Raw genomic sequence first — 15,268 nt, 5'->3', positions numbered from 1 at the left:
GATGGAAGCGCATGCAGGCGAGGTGTGTGTGTGTGTAACTTCCCACCAAGCTCAACGCGCGCGCTTTTGTTGACAAGAAAATTTTGGCGCTGGCGCTGAACGCCAGTGGGTACGGAATCGAAACTTTCCCCCTGGGTGAGTCAAGCAGCAGTCAGGAAAGAGCGAAGCCAGGGGTGATCTCAAGCAGCCTGCCTCGATGTATAGATGCTAACCGAAAGTCATCAACGCCCTCTGGTTGTTCCTTGAGCCAGTTGCGCCACTGATCGACACCATGGCCCACGGATCAAGCCTGCCCACAGCTGCCGTGCCCTGGAATGGGCGTCACGCGACGAGTGCGGATGGCTTTATTGCCGGGCTGTACCTTGATCTTGACGGTGCGCGCCGCGCCGGCTTGCGCAAATGATTTGGTCCACGCCGCTCGCGCACCAGATTGTTCACGCGCCAGATTGTTCACGCTGATTTTAGGCACGATCCTGGATGGTGACATGCATCATGCCTGCTGGTACTTTCTGCATCAGCTGCCCGCCTCATTGACCAAGTTTTTACGCCTTGGGACCTATCCGCTTGCCCTCCTCTTGGCCATGGCCACCCAGTACGCTTGGCCGCACCTTGATTGAATCGGGTCGAGACGTGGTGGTGCTGATGATGGCCCCTCAAATGTCCTTTGCCACTCCCAGAGCCGTCCGCGGAGAAAGCGCAGCGGTCAAAATTCTGGCCTGGCATGCTACAGCGGGTCTCAAGGCGCCTGATCTCAAATTGGCGGGTCAACGCACGAGCGAGGTGCTGGCACGCAACATTCGCCCTCAAGTACTTGCCGAACTGCGCGCCTACCAGGCAGAGGTACGTCTTTTCTTCTGATCGGGCTCCTTAAACGGGGAGTCACCATCAGTTCTACGCCTCTTCTTTCTTTTTTTTTTCTTTTTTTTTTGGAAAGAGATAATAGTAAACCAGCACCGGCTTTGCCCCCTGACATGCTCGGCCGTGGTAGGGCTTTTACGTTGGCATTGTGACGGGCAACCTCGAGCCGCTGGTCCGCTCGCTGGTCTTTGATGTCCTCAAAGCCAACGCTCTGGAAGGCACTCGCCTACTGATCAATGCCAAAGGCATCGTGACAGGCAGGTTCCCGGCACAAACCGTCGCAGTAGAATGGCGTGCCCCTCTTATCCCATAATCCCGCGCGCCACAGGTCAGATCGACGGCGCCGTATGCGTGGCTGAGGAAAAGGTACGGCGATCTTTACTCTCTAAAAAAAAAAATGAAAAAGAACGGCCCCTGCACTCTGATGCCTCACGAGGTCGGCGTGGTGTGCACGCAGCGCCGGCGGCTTCGCGGTAATCCCGTCCTGCACGAGCTCGAGTATACCATTGGCTATGGCAACAGTGGCAACGACATTCCCTTCATGTCCCTGATGACCACGGCCAAGGCCATTACCCCTTCGGCGCGGCTCTGGCGCCACGCCACGCAGGCTGGTTGGCCTGTTTATACACCAGTTGCTCTGCCCTCTGAGCTGGCCCTCTTTGCCCGCATCTACGCAACTGTATAGACACGGGGGGTGCCGTTTGCATGGTCTAGGCTAGGCTTTGATGGCGTGGTACTGGCGGCAGGACAAGTCGAGTTTTATTTTTATCGGTCGTGATGTTTGCTTGCATGAGGTGGCGGACGCTGTGGAGGTCTAGGGCAGAGGGCCAGGCACGCAAAGAGCCCATGCCCCTCGCCATTCAGCGCAGGATGATGTCTGGCACGACAGTGGGCCGGCGGTGCTTCTCGAGGGTTGGAAGAATGGTGATGTTATGGTGATCAATTGTGGCCTCGCGAATCAACAAAAACATTGACAAAAAAAAAAAAAAAACTCTTTACACAATGGCAGCCAGACAAGCAGAAGCTGTTTGGATCAGGAAAAAAAAGGGGGGAGGAAGAGGGGAAGGCTACCGACGCGGGCGAGGCGACACGGCAAGGACGGACGGCAATGGGCGACAAGAGCGTGGGGCCAGGAGGGGATGGAGGGATGGTAAGCGCGCAGCCAAGGTATCAGCAAATTGTCGCTGACAACTACCCGACCGTTTCTAGCCGTTACGATGCCAACCTGATATGGCGGCGCCCCCCGGTGGAGCGCATGGCCCCACCTGCAAGGTATAAGCGCTGGGGAACGACTGCGTCGGCAGGGCAAGAAGTGCACGGTCAGACGACCAGGAGCTGGCAAGCGGAAGCCAAGGTGGCGGGAACAAATTTTGGCGCTGCTGGCTAGTGACCGTTGGTGACCGTTACGATGAAGAAGGCCAACCCGATTTGGCGGCACCCAAGCCGAGGTGAGGCGCCTGGCCTCATCTGCAAGAGATCAAGCGCTGGGAAACAACTGCGTTGGCAGTGCGAGGGGCGCGGGCCGGAAGAAAAACAGGGGAAAATCCCACATCAACTGGCAACGAGCCACCTTGGTGTGGTCAAAGCAGGTCAGCGGCGGCGCCCACGAGAAAATCAAGCGTACGGCATCGCCCGCAAGAGAACAAGCGATGGTAGACCACCATCGTTCACCATCGGCAGCCGTGTCACCGATCACAGGCATATCGCCCGGCTTCCCGTTTGATCAAACGGCAGGCGTCGGGTCACCCCCCCCCCCTGCTTTGGATGTCAGCTACTTTCCCAAGCTCCTCATGGCAGTGCCCGACTCCTGACCCAGCTTATCTTTGATGACGTGGCCCATTCTCAGTGAAAACGTAAGGCAACGTAAGGTATAAACACTCTTCAACCTGTTTGGGTCTCATTTTCTTCTTCTTCCCTCCCAGACAGAGGTGGTTCATTCGTGTGATTCAATTTGCCAAGATGGCGGCGACCGACTCTGGGTTTGCTTCGTTGCAGACCTCTCATGATGATAAGTACGTCTGCACCATGTTAAATGCGACTTGGGACAAGTGGGAATTCCACCACCTCCTTCCACCCTCTCTTCCACACACACACACACACACACAAAACACAAACAAAGAAAAAACTGCATTATGTGATCATGACAATCATCAGGACAATTTATGATGACAATTTCATTTTTGTCATATGTTTTATAATGGAGGGATGATTTTAAACTTACTCATTTCGCTTTGTGTCTTTGATAGCAAAAAAATCATGCTCACAAATAAACAGAAGCGCTGGGGAGTGCAGCGACTGCTGGAGATCTTGCGTTTGAAGAGGCGTTTTTTCGAAGAGTGGCACAATTTCCTTTACAACTGTCCCAGGCACTTTGCGATTGTGTTTTCGTTCGTGCGCTTGATTGCCGAGTATTTGCCAGAACAGACGAGCGAGGTGAAGGATTTTCACAAAATGGTCAATTGTTTTGATCATGTTGATGGAAACATGTGTCATACTAACCTCAAGAAGGATGATCTTCCAATCATCGACAAAGAGTACCTTGATTGTGTTTTAGAGACCTTCGAACGCCTCGTGTGCAAATGCGACCGCCCTATCGACATGGACCATGATGTACTTCATTCTAAGCTTGAAGAATTTGAAAACATCCATGAGGACCTGGAAAAATTTTATGGTCGAGTGAAACCTGAATACCGAGACTTCTTTTTGATCAGCCGCAAGATGCCCATTGTCATCGTCTTCATCCAGCTGCGTCGCCTTGATGAGACTATGGAGATTGTTCATGGAAAGGATAAATCTCATCTCTACGGGTTTCTGAGCGGATTTCATCACAGGCTCAACCCTGGAGACTTGACAAACCTTTGTGCTGAATGGCAAAGGAATTGGCTGGAAGAATTCTGTCGTGAACATGAACTGTTTGAACCTCCGTTGGCTGCAAGCTCAAGCAAACCATTTCACGAGAGCACACGTCCAACAACCAAACGTCCAACAAGCACACGTCCAACAAGCACGCGCTCAACAAGCACACGTCCAACAAGCACACGTCCAACAAGCACACGTCCAACAAGCACACGTCCAACAAGCACACGTCCAACAACCACACGTCCAACAAGCACACGTCCAACAAGCACGCGCTCAACAACCACACGTCCAACAACCACACGTCCAACAACCACACGTCCAACAAGCACACGCGCAACAACCAAACGTTCAACAAGTACGCGTCCAACAAGCACACGTCCAACAAGCACACGTCCAACAAGCACGCGCGCAACAAGCACACGTCCAACAAGTACGCGTCCAACAAGCACACGTCCAACAAGCACGCGCGCAACAACCACACGTTCAACAACCACACTTCCAGCAAGCACACGTTCAGCCACACGTGTGCAGGGTAGTGTGCCACATCATCAACAACCTTCGAACTCACAGCCCGGTGAAACAGAACCCAAATGTATCGGTGCTTGCACTTTCATGTAATTTGGCCCTCGCAGATGTCTTGTTGTGCTTTGTTGACATGTGTCTCTTTGTGATGTCTAAACCTTTTTTTCCATCGTGTAAGCCGAGATCGGTGTGATCCAGTTGTGTTGTTTCCCCCGAGCCAGTGCGTATGTTTTCCAGAGCAACATGATGTCTTGTGGTCTTTCAGAACTGGCCCTCACCCAGCTCGCAGGCCAGACCGACCCACCCAATTCATGCTTGTATGCGCATTCGATCTCATCATCATCCTTATGGGATCAGAGCAAGGGCAACCACACTGCTAACCCTTTTGCCTCTGGCCATTTTTCATCTGACATCTTCATTGTCATCCTTTTCATGCCTGTTTGTTGCAAAAAGATTTCTCTCTTCTCTCTCTCTCTCTCTCTCTCTCTCTCTCTCCCTCCTCTCCCTCTCTCTCTGAAACTCTCTCTCTCTCTCTCTCTCTCAAAAACTCTCTCTCTCAAACTCTCTCTCCCTTTTGTTCACACACACGTGTCTGTGATTCAGCTCAACACACACATTCTCTCTCTCTCTCTCTCACACCTCTCACACACACACACACAAACGCGCCTGAGACTCGAAACGGCAGCGCGGTGAAGAGTCCCGTGTTTGAGATTGCCTGGTCTGGATTGAGACGGTCTCGACCCTTGGATAGCTTGAAGTAGTCTTTGTTTGAAGAGCTGTTGGTGGGGTTTGAAAGGCTACAAATCGGCACCATGGCCGAGGCAGCAGAGACGGCGCCTGTCAAGCTCAAAACCTCGTACGACCCCTGCTTCACACCGCATCCGCCCGGAAATGCCCTCGGCCTCACGCTTGCCCTGATGCACTTGATGTGTTTCAGCTATAAAGTGGCTGCGCGTGCTGAAGCGCTGTGCACCGGTGGGAATTTGCAAGTGACAGAGGATGGCACCTCCATCTTTGCCATCTGCGCCACCGAGGTCAACCAAATCGATACACAGACCGGTCGCAAGCTGCAGAGTATCGATGGCGTACGATTGGCACGCAACGCCCGCTGATAGCTGCCGCGATGACATGTCTCGTCTCAAGACCCTAATCCACACCGACCTCTTTTGTTGCCTATTTTTTTTTTTTTTTTTAAGGACTCGAGTGCCGTGACCTGCATTGCTCTTGCCCCGGATGGCGACGTACGTACAGTAAACCCCAGGCAATTTGTTGTTCTTTGACTTTTTCTTTCCCACTTGACCCTCCACTCACCCCCACACACCCTTACCCGACAACCGTTTAAACCGTCTCTTCCACCTCTCTATGTTGCATGATTTTACTTTTTTTCTTGCCATCCGGCACGACCAGACCTTGGCCGTCGCCAGCCAATCTCAGATGATCCGGGTGTGGTCCTGGCGCACACTCGAAATGAAACGTAGTTTCAAGGTCCGCCTACCCTACTTTGCTTTGCTCTGTCTGGTCCAGGCCCCAACTGCACATTGTTCAAAGCTGCCGCCCATGCCCTCATCGCTGTTTCAATCCCGTTGCTACGCTGGCATTGCTCACAGGCCCACCAGGCTCCTGTGCTGGCCATGTCCTTTGACAAAACTTCCACCCTGCTTGCCACGGGCTCGGCCGATGCCACCATCAAAGTTTGGGACGTGCGCCAAGGCTTCTGCACTCACAACTTCAAGGGTTCTCAAGGCATCGTCTCGTACGTTGACATCGTAAACCCTCAATCTGGCACCACACACACAACACGCAACGCAACGCACCATGCATCCCGCTTGCTTCTGATCCTTGGTTCATCCTGACGAATTCTGACCCAACCATAGCCTCGTAGCCTTTCACCCCCACAGTCTACACCTTTATACTGCAGCCGATGATGGCCACGTCCGCAGCTGGGACCTCAACGAGAGCAAAGCCCGTAAGGTCTTCAAAGGTCACATGTCGGTCGTCACCGCCATCCAGTTTGACAGTACTGGCAAGCAACTGGTCACGTACGTCTGCCCCACCGCAAACACTTCGTGCTTGCACTCCCATTCATCGCGCCCACATCTCCTACTTGTGCAGGGCCAGCCGTGACCGCGTCATGATGACCTGGGATGTGGCTACGGGTCAAAATCTTGATACCGTCCCCACGTTTGAAGTTCGTTCGGGCCTGCTCCGCCATCCCGTTCATGGGCTCCCAAGAGGCGATGTCACTCACTTTCTCCTCCTCCCCTCCCACTCACGCACTTGGGTACACAGGTGATTGAGGACATGGCACTCGTGCCGGCCCAAAATTTTGGTTTGTTATGACCCTTCTACCGTTCTTCCGACTTCAAGCCGGCGGCTTTTCCCCGCACACATTTGATGCTCATGCTGGCCTGCACACACAGGCTCGGACCTCGCTGCTGTGACCGTGGGCGAGCAGGGGCGTCTTCGTATTTGGGACCTGAAGAGTGGCAAAGAACTTGCTGCCCAGGCCCTACTGCCTCGGGAGGTGCCCTCCCACATGCGTCAGATCCTGCTGTACAACGAGCATGAGACCGCTGTCGTCCTCACCCACGACCAACAGCTCCAAATCTTTGACATGCAAACACAGCAACGAACACGCACGGTCCGTATCCCTTAAAAATGTCAGCCAAGGCAGAACCTTTCACCAACCAAGGCGAGAGTTTGCGCGCGCCCTTGTTTTGCCTGATGTTTCGCACCCCTCCCCATTTTTCAGATTATGGGGCATTACGATGACGTCTTGGACGCCTCCTTTGTGCAAGGATCGGACAATGTAGCAGTGGTAGCCACCAACTGCCCAACGTTGTATGCCGTTGACTTTGCCACAATGAACGCGACACCTTTGCACGGCCATGATGACGTTGTCTTGACGCTTGCCGTGAGCGCTGACGGCCGCTTCATCGCTTCAGGCAGCAAGGTCAGTCTCCTCGAACATTTCCTGGTTACAGCACGGGTATCAACATCCCCGAACTTACGATTGGACTGTGACTTCTGTGCTTGTGTCTGTGTCTGTGCCTGTGTCTGTGTCTGTGTCCGTGTCTGTGTCTGTGCCTGTGTCTGTGTCTGTGCCTGTGTCTGTGTCTGTGTCTGTGTCTGTGTCTGTGTCTGTGTCTGTGTCTGTGTCTGTGTCTGTGTCTGTGTCTGTGTCTGTGCCTGTGTCTGTGTCTGTGCCTGTGTCTGTGTCTGTGTCTGTGTCTGTGTCTGTGTCTGTGTCTGTGTCTGTGTCTGTGTCTGTGTCTGTGTCTGTGTCTGTGTCTGTGTCTGTGTCTGTGTCTGTGTCTGTGTCTGTGTCTGTGTCTGTGTCTGTGTCTGTGTCTGTGGGCAACATGATTAGGACAACACTGTACGGATTTGGTACCCGAACGAGGACACAGGTGTTTTTGAGCCTGTAGGCGTGGGCAAGGGCCATGCGCACGCCGTGGGCGCCGTGGCTTTTTCGTGCAAACGCAATGCGTTCGTGGTCAGCACTGGCACGGATACAACGCTCAAGCGATGGAAGCTGGATCCGATTGCACAACGGGCTGAAGGCGAGGTAGTTGAGCTCAAGGCCGATTACACCGTTCGTGCCCACGAAAAGGATGTCAACGCCATCTGCGTGGCACCCAACGACAAGTTGGTGGCAACGGCTTCACAGGACAAGCTTATTAAGCTGTGGGACGCAGCAACAGGCGCCGAGCGCCAGACCCTGCGCGGTCACAAGCGCGGGGTCTGGTCCATTGCATTCTCCCCCGTCGACCAGGTATACATGGCTTGCGTCTGACCTCCTACCCGACACGCGCTCGGCTCGCACTACTCTTCTTCACTAAATGCTGGCCATTTCGTCTCCTTGTTATGCGCATGGGATAATAGCTTTTGGCGTCGGCTTCAGGTGACACGACCGTTCGCGTCTGGGCTTTGGCGACGGGAACCTGCCTGCGGACGCTGGAAGGGCATTCCAACTCGGTGTTGAATGTACGCTTTGTGACCCGAGGTCAACAGCTGATTAGCAGCGGCTCAGACGGTCTGCTGCAGCTGTGGAATCTCAAAACCGCTGATTGCGCCGGCACCTTTGATGCGCACGAAGACAAGGTCAGACACACTTTTGTGTTTCATTTACCTTTTTTTTTTTTTTTTAACTTTACTATTCCTTATCATCATTGCGCTCTGCAATACATTTAGATTTGGGCATTGTCGGCGGCGGATCGTGAGGGAAATGCCATCGTCAGCGGTGCCAGTGATGGAACGCTGGTTCTATGGCGAGATGAGTATGTGTCTTGCCTGACTTGCAGCTGGTAGTTGCTCTGGCTACATGCTTGTGTGGTTCTAAGCCTGATCATAATGTGGTGATGTGTAGCACACTGGAAAAGGAGGATGATGCCAAAGCCCAGACAGAGGAAGAAATGCAGCTCAGTCAGGAATTGGACAACCTGATGGCAGCAGACGAGCATGCTGAGGCCTTCAAATTGGCTTTGCGGCTTGAGCGCGTATGTGTTGCTCAGCTTCAATTTCTTGTTTTGCTTTCCTTGCATTTTTATTTTCATTTTTTTTTTTATTTTTTATTTTTTTTTTTTGGCTCGGGGCGCATCTGATCTCACGGCGTGCGAGTTGGATGGGTGCAGCCACGTACCATCCTCAAGCTGACGCGCAATTTGGTTGAGCGTGAACAGGAGGTATGGTCAAGAATATGTTGACTAGGACGCGTTTTTCTACTGTTGAGGACTTTGTTAGCTTTGGCATACATTGGCCTTAACTCGTGCTCATCCCATGACTTGCACTGCAATTGCCATTTGGCTGTAATCGATAGGATGCACTACGAACTATAATTGCAGATTTGGGTACAGAACAGCTGCAGCTTCTCCTGGGCTTTATGAAGGATTGGAATGTGAACAGTCGCTCGGCGCTGCTTGCGCAAACGTTGCTGCACCACGTTTTAGCAACACACGATGTTGCAAAGTTGGCGCAGACCCCAGCCCTGGGTCGCACCGTCAATGCACTCATTGCCTATACCGGTCTGTGAAAATCTTCACCCCTCTCTTAGCTGAAGCCCAAGTTTGAGCTCACGAACCATGGACGTGTTGCATTGCTTGTACGTTTTTTTAGAACGCCACTTTCAGCGATTGCAGAAACTGGCTCAACAAAGCCATGTATTGGATTTCGTGTGGCGCAGCATTCGGTCACTGGATACAGATGAATCAGAAAAGCGGCCAGCACTAGCCTCAGATGCCGAGGTCGCTGCCAAGCGCCCTCATTTGGGAGGCGCAAACTCCAAGCGTCTGTCATAAGTCTGTGTTTGCCGCAAACAAGACTCGCAAGTGCCGACACACTTGAAGCAACCACATTGCAACCGTCTATCCCTTTCAGCATGATCTGCGTGCGGTAGAGTTTGGCTGAGATGCAAGTTGTGAATTGAAATAGCAGTGGCAAGGTTATGTCGTGTGGTTACTTTCTTCCCACCTGACGTTTTGACATTCTCAATTGGAATTTCGTTCAATGAACCGAACCTGGTCTGAAAATTTGCTTTACACTACACGGTGCGCACAATGCGCGCATTGCTGCCCCGCAAGTCTCGTGATTGAAGCCAACATAACAATGCATACGCGTGCTTCAGCTGCAGCTCCGCTGGTAAGATGTCTGCGGGGTCCACTCCTTGCAAACGAGGAAAGAACATCGCCTCCTCATCAAGAAAGAGACCAAGCTCGGCTTGGAAAGCTTGTTCCCCAAGGTCGTACATGGGCCAAACGTACACAATGACGCGACGCAGTGCGTCAGGGAGGCGCAACCACAAGTCTGATGGGTGGCGTGAGCGTGCTGTTTGAACGCGTCGGGCCAGATCAGGCTCCAGAGTATCAGGAAAGTTTCTGAGACGCAAACGACCAGGTCGAACTTCCAGCTCCAGGCGGCACAAGACGTTCACCAAACCCTCAACGTCGCGCAAAAGTCGAGGCATGACAGAGCTGACATGAGCTGTCTGCATGGCGCCTTGATCTTTCAGATGCCTCAGCGCTTGCTCCAAGGTTGCATCCCGACTCAAAGTCCTTAATTCTCTGTCATGGCTGACCAGATACTCCAGCAAATATTGTGCGGGTGTAAGGGCAAGACGCATTTGCGACTCCATCAGTGCCTGCGCTGCTTCTTCTGCCAACGGAACTTGGCACTGGCTGAAATTGGCCAAAGCACGAATGAAAGCCACACCGGGCTGCCAGAACGCAAAGGCCGGCACCGACTCGTTGGATACAAGGCACTTGTGCGATACAAATTTATAATAGAAGATCGCATCCAGTGCCCGCCAATCGGCAATCAGTGTCAGCCCATTTCCAAAGCCCGGGGCGCGCATGGCATACGGAAGCCAAATGTCATCCAAAGTAGCGGCATTCTCAAGCGAAATTAGGCAGCTGGCATCACAGTCGGAGAGGGGTACCTGAGGTGCAAAAGCGCGCCGTGGCTCTTGCGCCAACAAGACATGGTGCCGCTGGCCCGCAGCCGATAAGAGCTGCTGCAAGCAGTTGTTGTGCTGGGCAATCAGGGCCGCCAGAAGGGCGCGCAGTTGATCCCCATCAGCATCCTCTGTGGGGAGGAGTCTTGTTGCAGGTGAGCTCAATGAAAGCGCGGGCAATGGCATCAGTTCGCGACACTCAAAGCGGCCGTGAGGGCTATCTTCGTCGGCCCCGAGCAGGTCATGCGGAGCCGAGGACTGAAGCGTGTTCCAGGCTGTGATGAAGCCTTCAATTGCCGAGCTCTCCACAAGGCCTCTGTTGATCACATCCGTCAAGCGCATGGCTTGGACTTGATCGGCTTGTAGAAGTTGACTGTCAGCGGCATGCATCATCTGCGCACACGCACCCCACAACGGCCAGAGCTGTGCCGCGTGGAAGAGCATGGGCTGAACCTGCACAACGGCCGGTAGCAAGGGCAAGGCTGATGCAACGCGAGCATCGGATCGAAGGCGGCCTTCAAGAGCAGGCCAAGTGACTGCAGGGGCCAAGCGGAACGCTTCCTCCAGCTCAGAATCAGGTTCGTGTCGTTCCTGTAGCCACAACGCAAAATGCGACACCTCTTGCCGTGACGCATCAGCTGCGGTGCACACGTCGACCCATGCTTGGTGTGCCGTCCGAGGGTCTGCTAGCTGCTGGGTCCAACTCGTCTGCAGGTGGGTCTCCAAGGCATCTCGCGCAGCCGTAGTGGTTGGAATCCCATGACCTTGCAAATCACGGGGCAGGTCCTGCACCAGTCGATGCAGGACATGGCTCGTCTCTTCCAGCGTCAACCCCCACAGTGTCGTCAGCTGACGCATGCGGACGCTAAATCGGGTACAGAGCAGACCGCCAGCATCTGTACGGAGCTCAATTATCTCAGCCACAACGGCTGCGTTCACTTCTGTGGCCAACAAAAGGCTCACGCTGCACAAGATGTCCAAAATAATAAGCGTGGCAGGTTGTACAGAACGAATTGGGGCCGGTGTTTGATTTGCAGCTTGGAGAACAGGTGGGCGATAGCCAGGCATGATGATTCCAGCCTGTCGAGGCGTGTTGTTGGATTGCCCGCCAATTCTTGAACGGCAATTGGGACAAGTCGACACCTGGTTGAGCTGGCCACAATTACCCACGGCATAAACAAACCCACACGGGCAGTTGTACACACGTGTCACAGCGGCCACAGAGCCCAAAATGGCACTGACATCGTCGTCGGCCTGGCCTGGCAAGAAGCTGCGGTTGCACACTTCGGCCCCATAGATCATGGCGGCCAGATAATTATCCTGTGCCATAGTCTCTGGGAATACAATGCTAAAGTGCAAAAGCAACCGATGGAGGTATCGGCCAGCATGCCCTGAGCCGGGCACGTCTGTTTGGGTATTCGGAGGCATTGTTGTTGTCCAAGCACGCTGCAGTCGCGTCGTCCAGTCAACGTTGGCCGCTGCAGCAAACTGCCGAGGCATCGGGCCCAGCTGTGCAGGGGGTGCATCAAGTAGACTGCGAAAAGCTCCAGCTGTAACGTCGTTCTGGCGTGTTGTGAGCTCGCGAGCAACTTCGGCTTGCATGGCCGACTCACGCAAGGACGGCGGTGCATCGGTGCCGCTAGTTGGCTGATTGGCAGTGGCATTGCTCCCATTGGCTGTCCCGACAGCCCCTGAAGCTGCAAACTGTTGCTTAGCCCAAGCAGCGCGTGCCACATCAGATGACAAGGGGCCAAAGACATTGCACTGATCGTCTTGTGCACCTTGCTGCTCAGGCCAGGGTAACTGGGCGATCCACGGGAGCGTTTCACGCCATCGGTCTGCATGCTCACGCAAGAGACCAAACTCGGCTTTTAAGCGAAGGTGCTTGAAAATCAAAACTTGAGCGTTCTCTGGAACTTCCGCCAATTGCTTCCAAATCGCTTGTGCATAGTCTGACATGTGTTCCAGATTCCAGTCGGCCAGCAAGATGGCCTCTACAGCTTGATTAGTGAGAGCACGAACCACCGCCACACCAAACACACTGCGTGCATCCTCGATAAACACCTGTTGCCCACGTTGCTTCGGCATGGATTTCACTGCTGCGTCTGTGTATTCTGTCAGTTCAGACGTGTGAAGGTATCGCTCAACAGCCTCAACTAGCAAGCACACGGCAGGGTGCTTTAAGGATCTGTTGCCGAGCCCACGTGCCGCGATGGCAAGTGGGCTGCTTACCGAGGGGTCCGTCGATCGGATTATTTCGACAATTTGAGCAGGAAGATCACCAACTCTACAATCATCACATGCCTTGACAACGCGCAGCAAAATGCGCGCAATGGCTGGCCATACAGGCTCCTGCGCGTTCACCAGATGTTCTTGAGGTGTCTGCATTTCGACAACCTCCAGCAGATGTTCAGTGGCGCTGCGTTTACAAACAGGGCAGAGGGGATTTTGACGGAGCCACTCGACAGCACATTCTTCACACAACTGATGCCCGCAAGGCAAACGCCTGTCGGCGATGTTGATCAGATCAATGATGCATGTGACCTGCTCGGGCAGAGCATCCAAACACTCTGCCACATGGCGCACCACAATCTCCAGAACTGATTCATCAGCGGAGGGTGTGAACAAGCTCGCCTGCAGCACAAAGTCACTAAAGACAGCCATGGCTTCGGCCACTGCACGCAGCTCACGAACGCGGCCGTCACGCAAGCACTGATCAAAAAGCACCCGCAAATGCGCAAACAGGTCATCGCCTGGAGCCATCTCAGAGTCATCTGCAATGCGCACCGTCGTTTGTGTTTCCTTGACGGGCAGCCCTCCTTCAAGCATGTGACCTAGCATGGCATACATGAGGCGGAGGCGAGCAACGTCACGAGATTCTTCAAGGAGCAACTGCCAAGGCATCTCTCCAATTGGCGTGCTTGGGCTGAGATTAAATGGTACGACACGTAGGGCTTCAGACAGCTCCTCGACGGTACGGCGATCCCTCGCGCCAAGAATTCGCTCTCGCCAGGCACGGCGTAAAGTCGTGGTCACTTGAGGAACAATATCGTCCCCATGAATTCCGGTCATGAGGAATTGGTGTGCTTCAACCTCACCAATCACAGATCGAAGCGCCTGCACTAAGACTAACAAGCTTCGCACATCCCTTTCCATCTGCATCCAGCGTCGTAATGCCACCGAGGGCGAATACTGAAACTGCTGTGGCAGCGAACGTGCAAAAATTGCACAGATGCGCAGCTCGACGTCCTTTTGGGCCCATCCCAGCAGCCGCGCCGCATCCAGAAGCAAGGCAACCATGATGTCAGGGTCCTCCTCAAACGAAATGAGGTCATCAAGGTATGCCAAGGCCTGAGAAGCCGGCCCCGCTGCCGATCCCTCATCACTCGACGTATCCATGGCACTATCACTCAAATTGTCCACCTCATGCGAGAGGGCACTGCACGCCATCGCTACACCAGGCAGCCAAGCCTGCATACTCCTTAGACCAGGAAGAAGTCGCACAGGTGGCAGCTCGTGGAGGCCGAGAGGGCGTGGGATGCCTTGCATGCGCTCACAAGCGACTCGAGCGTCGCGCTCTACAGCCAAGTTGAGCGCACGATGCCGCATGCGAATATCGTAGCGTCCAGAAGGATCTATTTGCTCATAGCAATCGGCCGGCTCGATCAAAGCTTGCAAAGTGCCCTGCGCAAGCATTTCGTGCACAATGCGAGCGCTTGCCGCTTGCAAGGCGCGAACACAAGCTTCCTCCACTGTTTTGCAAAATGGCAGGCCTTCTTGCCGACAATCCACGTCCCGCGCTACGAGTTGCACCCAATCTTCTGGCCCCATGGAGGCAAGATACGTGGCACCGATCTTAGTGACAAACAACCATAGTTGTCTCACATCATCACGCTCGCGCAATGCCAGGAGCAAGCGGGTGGTAAGCTCTTGAATGGGTGCCACTGGGCCATTGGCTGTGCGCGCCAAGCAGTGCCACATGCCCGCAGGCTGCTGAAGCCAGGATTGCACGTCTGGAACAAAGGTGTGCACAAGCTCCTCAAACCGAATTTGCCTTAGTGTCACGCGATTCAGCTTTGGCATGTCAAGCGCGTCAACAAACTGCATCGGCATATTGGCCGGCAGGTGGCAAGAAGCAGCACTCGCGGAATTTGATCTAGGTACAAACACAATGAGCACAAGCTGTTTTTCAGCCGTGTTGAGTTGCTGGCGCCGTTGCTGGGCCAATTGCACGATGATATCCAAAGTACTCAACTGTGCCACGTGAAGCCGCAGACAGCACAGCTCGCTGTCACCACGCACAAAGTCATCCAGACGGGCTTGCAGCTCCCGCTCGCTCTGAAACGTCCGTATGTCATGTACCACATGGCGCGCGGTAAGTGGCAATTGCGCAAAGGGTGAATCATACGTCAGAAGCACACTGATAGGTCCAGCATGCGGAAGCCAGCTTTGCAGGGACTCGACGGGCCGTTGCTGTACTTCCTGCAGAATAAGGCGCGCCAGAGGCATAGTTGAAGCCTCCGGCGAAACATTGAGGCCGAGGTACGCCTCTACCGAGAGAGTGCTACTCAAAGCACGCGC

General features: G+C 53.9%; 2 protein-coding genes across 2 annotated transcripts; both read left to right on the top strand.

The window, feature by feature from the left end:
* Window positions 1–271: 271 nt before the first annotated feature.
* MONBRDRAFT_28576 (uncharacterized protein) lies at window positions 272–1,543 on the top strand (the record flags this gene model as incomplete). The annotated part of the gene is made up of 6 exons (XM_001749034.1): window positions 272–374; window positions 466–592; window positions 678–840; window positions 989–1,119; window positions 1,146–1,224; window positions 1,316–1,543. The coding sequence occupies 6 exons, from the start codon at window positions 272–274 to the stop codon at window positions 1,541–1,543; spliced, it is 831 nt and encodes a 276-aa protein (XP_001749086.1).
* A 1,799-nt stretch (window positions 1,544–3,342) lies between these two features.
* Window positions 3,343–9,743, top strand: MONBRDRAFT_33929 (uncharacterized protein; the record flags this gene model as incomplete). Its single annotated transcript, XM_001749033.1, has 18 exons — window positions 3,343–3,633; window positions 3,795–4,242; window positions 4,693–4,957; window positions 5,036–5,324; window positions 5,436–5,480; window positions 5,847–5,992; window positions 6,180–6,278; window positions 6,352–6,427; window positions 6,529–6,568; window positions 6,660–6,880; window positions 6,992–7,192; window positions 7,610–8,014; window positions 8,125–8,343; window positions 8,434–8,519; window positions 8,609–8,738; window positions 8,874–8,924; window positions 9,059–9,263; window positions 9,355–9,743. The coding sequence occupies 18 exons, from the start codon at window positions 3,343–3,345 to the stop codon at window positions 9,534–9,536; spliced, it is 3,399 nt and encodes a 1,132-aa protein (XP_001749085.1). The 3' UTR covers window positions 9,537–9,743.
* Window positions 9,744–15,268: the final 5,525 nt, after the last annotated feature.

Source organism: Monosiga brevicollis, genomic scaffold, assembly GCF_000002865.3.
Source record: "Monosiga brevicollis MX1 MONBRscaffold_27 genomic scaffold, whole genome shotgun sequence".
In the NCBI taxonomy this organism is placed as follows: Eukaryota; class Choanoflagellata; order Craspedida; family Salpingoecidae; genus Monosiga; species Monosiga brevicollis.
The sequence above is the reverse complement of the archived record's forward strand: the minus strand, read 5'-3'. Positions and strand labels throughout refer to the sequence as shown.